This window comes from Octopus bimaculoides, chromosome 4, assembly GCF_001194135.2.
Source record: "Octopus bimaculoides isolate UCB-OBI-ISO-001 chromosome 4, ASM119413v2, whole genome shotgun sequence".
Lineage (NCBI taxonomy): Eukaryota > Metazoa > Mollusca > Cephalopoda > Octopoda > Octopodidae > Octopus > Octopus bimaculoides.
In genome coordinates this window covers 29,032,702-29,041,829 of record NC_068984.1, presented here as the reverse complement: position 1 = coordinate 29,041,829, position 9,128 = coordinate 29,032,702, and the positions used below count along the sequence as shown (strand labels likewise).

Genomic DNA, 9,128 nt, shown 5'->3' with positions numbered 1-9,128 from the left:
TTTTTTTTTTGTTAGACGTAGTCAAACTCTCTCTCCCTCACATACACACACACACATCAACACACAACGTCTCTCTCTCTCTCACACACACACACATTTTCACTTCACTATGGCAAGACGGGACTTAACTCAAGTTAGGAAACTTCAAAATTGGTAAAAGTTATACTTGAAAATTGATTTTTACCGCTATCCGCGGGTGCCTCAGGAAAAATAATTTGGCGAAAATACAGCTAGGGTTGTGACGAATGTCCTCCTAAAATTGTAGCTACATGCGTGCTAATTTGTGGATGAGCATAAATTATATTCACGTGCACACACACACACACACACACACACACATCTTGCCTTTTACAGACATACAGATTTTATTGACCTTCAGAGAACAAAATGCAATGTCTACATTGCTGACTTTTGAGCCCAGTGCATAAAGGTACACAACTATAGAGCACACAACTGATTCTTCTGAACCACCACATATTATTATCCATTTTAACAAACACCTATTCTGATAGTCATAGATATTACTTACCTGCTCTCACTGTATATTTAACCAGTTCTTTGTCCAATTTTCTGACATGCTTCTTGCTTAATGAATATGTTTTTCACTTAACAATTTAACTGTTATTCCTGGTTACCTTTGCTCATTTCATTTCTGCTTAGCATTCAAGTTTACATTGATTACTATGAGTATTATTCAAATTTTATTTTCAAAAATAAAGTAAAATTCATCTGTCACTTGCAGCTTGCATTCTCATGTGAATTGAACTCAATTTTGCTGATTCAGCATTCCACCATTCATTTTCATTAAATTATATAAATCTCTTCAGAATGAAACTGTTTTCTAAAACATGTTTTTGGGGTGGGGGCAATGCTGGAGTTGTATAATTTGAATTCTGTATTCACATCATCATCATCATCATCATCATCACCATCATCATCATCATCACCACCACCATCACCATCATCATCATCATCATCATCAATATTTTTTTGCTCTAACCTCTATAAGCAGAACAAGAAATAGACATTGAATTATTTTCTCTCATAAATCTTTAACTGAAAATTTTGTAAGAAAGTGCATTTATAAAAGCATACATATGCATTTATGTAGTTACTTCTGTGGAAACATACATACATTTGTATGTTCTAAATGCAACTTGTATACACTTAACACTATAAATCCCTTATGCTGCCAACACATATTGATATTCCTTAATACTTTAAGGGTTTTACAAAGCAGCTGATTCTAATACTTATTTTGTTTAAACCTTCACAGTTAAGAACAACCAAAAACAGATAAATAAACCATAATGTTTTATGTTGCTTTTCACAGTTCATGGTAAATATTGTAAACAATGTGTTCAGTGTTGCTGGGTGTCTGGTCAGTCATGAAAACTTTATTAATTGAAGCTGAAGAGACAAATAGGTCATGTATGCATACATATTCATACACAGGTGTGTGTGTGTGTGTGTGTTTAAACACAGTACATGAACATACATATACTATACTTTTAGGCATGCTTACATTTACAGTTGTTCATCCAAACTCAATTTTCCACATTTACACCAACGCTTTCTCACACATAGTAAGGCTTCTACAGATATGCAATCTGTTTGGAAAGAATAAATGATTTATTGAATGTTACTGAATGAATGTGGGTTGCTGGTCTCTATTTCTTCTTCATATTTTGTCTGATTTAATTCAAATTTTGTTGGTGCTTTGCTCAAGTGATAATGATAACCTATTTAATTTCTGATGGAATAGCAATTTCATTAGTTCAGTTATCATCATCATCATCATTGCTTAATGTTCTCCTTCCATGCTGGCATGGGTTGGATGGTTTGACAGGAGCTGGCCAGTGTAGTAGTTTACAATATGACTTCAAAAATATCTACTTGATATACTTTTACTAGTCATATCAGAGTCACCAGAAAAGCATGAAAGTCGTGATGGTAAGTGTTTTAGTATTTCAAGGATAGCAAGTAATTCAGTGCAATTGATATTGAAGATCTAAAGAATTTTGAACCAATGTATATCTGCACAGTGACAAAGAATTAAAATTGCAGTGTGTTAGGTAACCGAGCTTTTGGCAAAATTGAAGTCATCCTAAAATTTATCTTTGAAATGGCAATTTGTTATCAATTTAAAATCAGGTATGAAATCTAATTAAGGTAATGAAAAATATATTTAATGCAGTTGAAATGCCTATCTTTATGCAAACACATGAATGTATGCATAACTTATGAGCACTCACACCCACCGATGTGCATGTAGTCTAATACAGTCAACAGCAGTCCAATATAATTTGTTACATGGTTAGGTTTTTAACATCTAAGCTGGGACCTCCATGAGGTTAGCCTGGTGGGAGGGTTTTTAAAGCCTTAAACAGATAAAAATAAGGCATGTCAAAAGGACGAATGAACTTAGTTTAATGTCAACAACTACTTAGCAGTAATATACAAGGACATAGAAATATTGATCTATGTAAATGAGAAGGCTTAAGACCAATTCGGAGTTGATGTTCTCATACTTTTCACTCTCAAATTGTTCCCTCAAAATCCAATATGCATCTCCTCTGAAATCTTGTGACTACTGGTGGCCCTTGTCTGTCTGTGCAATTATAGGTATGCTGGAGTGAAGCCAGTCATTGTGACATCTCCTATAATTTAGTTAGTTCCTTCAGTTTGATAATACCATGGTCATTAGAATATGTGACTTCACAAAGCCAGGGTTCTTATTGTAAAATCACATAAGAAATGTTTGATGAACATACGCCAAAACGATACAACTTCAAAGGAGGTTAATCAAACCTGTAAAATGTTAGCTGAAATACAGTTACATGTCTTCAAGTTTCTAGTATACAATTAACACAGGTCTCTGTTCTCATTAAACGAGGCTACTCTGTGTGTGTACACACATATAATTTCCCTTCTATATACATAGGCACTGTCTGGTAAGAATCTTGCTTCCCATTCACGTGGTTCTGGTTTCAGCCCCACTGTATGGCACCTTGTGCAAGTGTTTTCTACTATAGCTTCAAGCTGGCCAATGCCTCATGAGTGGATTTGGGTGACAGAATCTGAAAGAAGTCTTTGTGTCTATGTTTGTCCCCTGCCACCATTTGATAACTGGTGCTGGTGTGCTTACATCTATGTAATTTAGTGTCTTGGCAAAAGAGAACAATAAAATAAATACCAGACTTTAGAAAAATAGGTACTGTAGTTTGATTTGTTTCACCAAAATTCTTCAAGGCAATGATCCAGGATGGCCACAGTGCAATGACTAAAACAAGTAAAACATAAACGATAAATATATACATGCACGTATTTGTATATGTTTAAGCTTATAAGTTACATGTATATATATTTATGAATACAATGTGTATATGTGCACACACAGATGCATAAATAATGATGCCAATACACATGCAAAGTGTGTCTGCAATTTCTGCTTTCAAGTTTCCAAAAAAGTAAAATAAAGCAAAGAAACTGAATGCCTAGATCTTAATTTCAACCATTTTGCTGTTGCATTTCCAACTACTACTTGTTGGAAATAACTTGTTTATTGATATTTCCACAATAGTATATCCTAATAATGGTTGTTGAATGTGTCTTGCTCACATTTATTGTATATGTGTATTGCCAGGTAATAATTTAACCTAATTTATTTTGTAGTAGCTGCATGCACATTCCTTTGCAGTGGTTCAGTTATAATTAACATATCCAAACTAGTTTCTCAATCCTTTTAAAATTTTCTCTGTCATTGTTTCATCTTTTTCTAGGTGACTTGCAAAGAATAAAATCAACCAGAAACCAAATAACAACATAAATAAAATGAAATAGTATCACAAAATAATTCATTCACATCTATATCAAAGCTTGAATCAATATCAACATTTACATCCCATAATACTACACTAAAAAGATTTATATCCTAAATTATGTTGTACACATGGAGTTTTATTGTTTCCATTTCCATTAAATCCAGGTACTGGAATTGATAATTACAAGGTATCATTTCTTCAAGAGGAACAAAGAAAATCTCTGCTCTCAGCCTCTTGGCATATCTTCAGTGATTCTACATTACAAAAACTTGAAACTATATACACACATACACATATACATGTTCTTAATTGAAAAATTCAAGACATAAAAACAAAATTTTTTCTTTCAAGAAACACTCATTCTCATATCTCTCAGCCTTCATTGTTATTGATGTGTATCTTTTGATTCTTGATATTTCTAGGTAAGCTTTTCTGTTGATTGTCAGGTGGGCCCACATGTTATCTGTATATGATTTGAAAATCTTTTGCTTACTTGCTAAAATCATTAATCATTTTGATTATTTTAGTGTGACTCAAATCTGTTTGACATTATGTATTTTTACAAATGCATTATATTTTGAAATAGGAAAGATGAAAATTGTTTGATGCTGCGCAGACAGTAATGACATCAAAAAATCATTTTAACACATGTACCCTTTATATTCACTTAAAGAATTGCTTTGTGAGAAAAGACTAAATTTAAGATTACATTCTGAAATGATAGTAAAAAATTATCTTATCTAATGAAAATAGATTATTTATTCCTGAACATTATTGTGCAAAAGTCCTTTCTACGGTTCATGACACAAAAGTGTACAGTAATCCCTCGAATATCATTGTTCACTTATCATGGTTTATCATTTAAGCATATGTTGATTCCTCCATGGTGTTGTTTCACATTTATAATAAAATAGATATATACAAATGATAAAAATGATTTTAAAAAAACCCACAGTACAATACTGGTTCTACTTTACAGATTTTCACCTATCGCAGGGGGTTTTGGAACGTAGCACCTGTGGTAGTTGAGGGATTACTGTACAACAAAAACAGAAGAAAATAAGGGCTTCTGTTTGGTACCTCACCTTGGTAGAAACACTTATGTGTTTATATGAAATAGAGAGTAACGTATTGAATGTTGTGTAAAATAAATTCCCTCAATTTATAAGTTGATAATGGAAAAATTTATGAGTTGATAGTGGAAAAAGAAAAAAACTCAATGGCTGATCTTAGCAACTCTGAGAGAAGGGAAATTCCTAGAAATGTAGAATAGATTTCTCAATGTAATGTACATGGTTAACGAAGGAGCAGTTTGATCTTTGTTTGCAAGTAAGAGACAAGTATGGACTTATGTCTCAGTCTATTTCACTTTGTCAGCATGGTGAAGTCGAACTAATGCAGCAGATCTGTATTTGACTGGTATTTTATTTTTATTGATGCCAGCAGAACAAATGGTAAAGTTGATTTTGGTGGGATTTGAACTCAGAATGTAAAATGCTGGAAGAAATGCTGCAAAACGTCTTTTCTGATGCTTAGTGATTCTGTTAATTCACCTCCCTGGTGGTGGCGGTGGTGGCAGCGGCTCCTCCTCTTCTTTCTAAATTTGGCACAAGTAAATCAATTACATCGACTCAGGTACTCAATTGGTACTGATTATATGAACCCTAAGAAGACAAAAAGGTAAAGTTAATATTGGTGGAATTTGAACTCAGAACATAGAGACATGCCATTAACTATTTTTGTCTGGCATGCTAACACTGCAAGCTCTACACTTCAGCATAATAATAGTAATGATAATAGCAATAATGATGATAATAAAGATTATTAGGAGACCTCTGAAAACTTGTGGATACAGGTTACAGGTTGTAACCCACTACCCACATAAATCCTATCAGGAATTAGAGTGAACCTGAGTTAAACCAAATAATAATAATCAACACCATCATCATCACCATCATCATCATCGTCGTTTAACGTCTGCTTTCCATGCTAGCAGGGGTAGGACGATTTGACTGAGGACTGGCAAGCCAGAAGGCTGCACTAGGCTCCAATCTGATCTGGCAGAGTTTCTACAGCTGGATGCCCTTCCTATGCCTAATGATTATGATGATGATGATAATGACTTCAAATTTTAACATAAGGCCAGCAATTTAGGAAGAGGGACTAAGTCAGTTACATCGACTCCAGTGCTCAACTGGTACTTTATCCTGAAAGGATGAAAAACAGAGTGGAGTCCGGTAGAATTTGAACTCGAAAGGTTAAGCATGGATGAGTAATAATAATGATAATTTGTAAATTAGAAAGTAATAAGTACAGCAGCAGTAATAATATTAGAAATAAAGTGAAGATATGGTAATCTAGCATTTCTCTTTCCAGGAAGGTAATGCCTGTCATTAGGCTCTAAGCAACTGCTATATAGTTTAAATATATAGCTAATAGAGAAAATAGATGTATCAACCAAGGAGTTGACATAGCCATGTCATGTGATCATGTCAATGATATTGAAATTTCCAGCATAGGCACAGGGCCAGTAATTTTGATGGGAGGTAATTATTTGATATATTAATCCTCAGTTTTTGATTGGTATTTCATTTTATTGACCCCTAAAATGGGGAAAGGTAAAGTTCAATTCACTAGAATTTGAAATTGATATGTAAAGAGCTGGAAGAAATACTGGAAAGCATTTTTTCAGATGTTCTAAGAATTACACTAGTTCATTGTCTTCATTGATATTGAAATAATAGTGCAGAAAAATTGATTAACCCTTCATCGTTTAAACAGGCCACATCTGACCAAATTATTCTACTTGTTTTATGTTCAAACAAGCCAGATCTGGCCTCTCACACCTACCCTTCAATGTCATTCTAAAAATATACAACCATATGATTGAAATCTTGAAGCTGGAAAATAATCCACGATTACTTCAAAACAATGAATAAATAAGCATTACATCTGACAGAAAGCTAAGGATTAAAGAGAAATATAAATCATAGGAAGAAATAAAAAATTTATCCATTCTTACACTAGTTTTATCTTGGCTACACTCTTTGTGCTTCCCAGGAATGGAGAAAAACACGAACACTGCTAGTCATAGCACACACTAAATTTCTAGAAGGAACTATCCAAATAACTAATATGTGATGGTAGGGACTCTTTAGTCTTATCATATGGCAAGCCCCTAAGTTCTAGTGGCATGATTATGTGCATCTAGTACAGTCTGGAATGTGACTAGAAGTATGTTGGAAGGACATTCATCTGTAGAAAATATACTAAAATGTAAATGTGAGGCATGGATTCGACAAGAAGCATTGCAAGCTATTTGTCTAAGACGCTAGTATTTTGTGACCCTTTAGATTTTTTGATATGGTACAACTGATATAGTACTGGTGCTATGGTAAAATGCACACCATCTACGTTGTAAGACATTGGTTATCTCAGGTGCTCTACATATTAAGATGAGTTTGACTCTAACAATCTGTCGGTTGCAGCCTGGTAAAAAAGATGCAAAATGATAGAGATGACAATGATGATGATTTTTATTTCTGTTTCATTGTCGTTTAACGTCCACTTTCCATGCTAGCATGGGTTGGACGATTTGACTGAGGACTGGTGAAACCAGATAGCTACACCAGGCTCCAATCTGATTTGGCAGAGTTTCTACAGCTGGATGCCCTTCCTAACACCAACCACTCTGAGAGTGTAGTAGGTGATTTTACGTGCCACCGGCACGAAGGCCAGTCAGGCGGAACTGGCAATGGCCACGCTCAAAATGGTGTATTTTACGTGCCACCTGCACAGGAGCCAGTTCGGCAGCACTGGCAACGATCTCGCTACCTTTCAAAATTTTTCAAACTAACAATTTTATCTATTCACCTCTCTCTCTCTCTCTCTCACACACACACACACACATACATAATTGTATGATCCCTCTGCCATATAATTTCTCATATAAATTCTCTTATTGGCCCTCTACCGTTCTTTAATTCTGATAGATTTATACAGACTTGTAATTTGTCCTTCAGTTAGTTTATTGCTCTTTTTTACTCTCTACTTTTACTTCAATCTCTTCTCACTGTCTGCTTAAAATAAACTATATCACAATTTCTATACCAGAATTTCTCCAGTCATTTTTCCCCTTGCTTTTTTGATTGACCTTCTCCATTCTTCAAATGAATGTTCTTTTTCTTTACTCCTTTCTGTATTTTTTTAAAGCATTTTCCAAATTCCTCTTTTACTTTTTCCATTACATTTCACTTATACTTGAACACTATCTTTTCTGCCACTGTTCCTAAACACTTATTTTGTAATCTGATATCTCTTTTCTCTCCTCTCTCTCTCTCTCTCTCTCTCCTTCTCTCCTATCTTTCTCCTCTCGTCTCTCACTTTTCTCCTTTTCGCCTCTGTCTCCTTTTCTCCTTTTCCCCTCTGTCTCCTTTTCTCCTCTCTCTTTCTTCTCGTCTCTCTCTCACTCTCTTTCTCCTCTCATGTGCATGCACACACACACACACACACACACACACACACACACACACACACACACACACACACACACACACACACACACACAAAGGTTGCTGTTGACTTTTTTGTAGAAGATGCTGCTGTTTTATGTTTTGCTGTTCTTCATCTTTCCTATTGAACTGTTTTCACTGCTGCTGTTCTAATCAGCTCTGACACATCTTTCTTTATTAAAGTTGAAGACATGTTGAGTGGACTCATGGGGTATGGCTTTGAATGTAAGATGCCTCCTAATTTTCTGTCAGTGCTGTCCCATCAAGCCATTAACTGGACAAGAAATGAATACCAAGTGTAGTGATGCCAAAAACTTGCTTTAGAATTAGGTTTATTGCTTTGATTAGCTGCAACAGCACTGGCAAGTAAGTGTGCAAATCTTTGGAAATGCCAGTGTCAATTGATACCATATTCATGTCAGTCACCAGATTGGTAAGTTAATCACAAAGAATGTCAATTACCCCAGACTAACAAAAGATTTGAATTGAGAGTGTTTTTCCTCAATGTTGATGTTTTTTCTTTAGTGTATTTATTCTGAATGTGCATCTTTGGACATATGAATTGTAGCTATCGCATATGCGAACATGGAATAAAATATGCCTATATGTATGTGTGTAAATATATATATATATACACATATAGATATACACACACATATAGGTATACACATATATATACATACATATATATATATAAATATACATATCTATCTATCTATCTATCTATCTATCTATATCTATATATATATATATATCTATATATATATATATATCTATATATATATATATCTAT

General features: G+C 34.3%; 1 protein-coding gene across 1 annotated transcript in view; it reads right to left on the bottom strand.

The window, feature by feature from the left end:
* LOC106883834 (uncharacterized) overlaps positions 1 to 9,128 on the bottom strand; it is a 14,857-nt gene that overhangs the window by 1,728 nt on the left and 4,001 nt on the right. Inside the window, exon 3 of the mRNA XM_014934972.1 lies at positions 530 to 585. Coding sequence (XP_014790458.1) covers positions 530 to 585 — 56 coding nt within the window. The remainder of the gene's footprint in view (positions 1 to 529; positions 586 to 9,128) is intronic.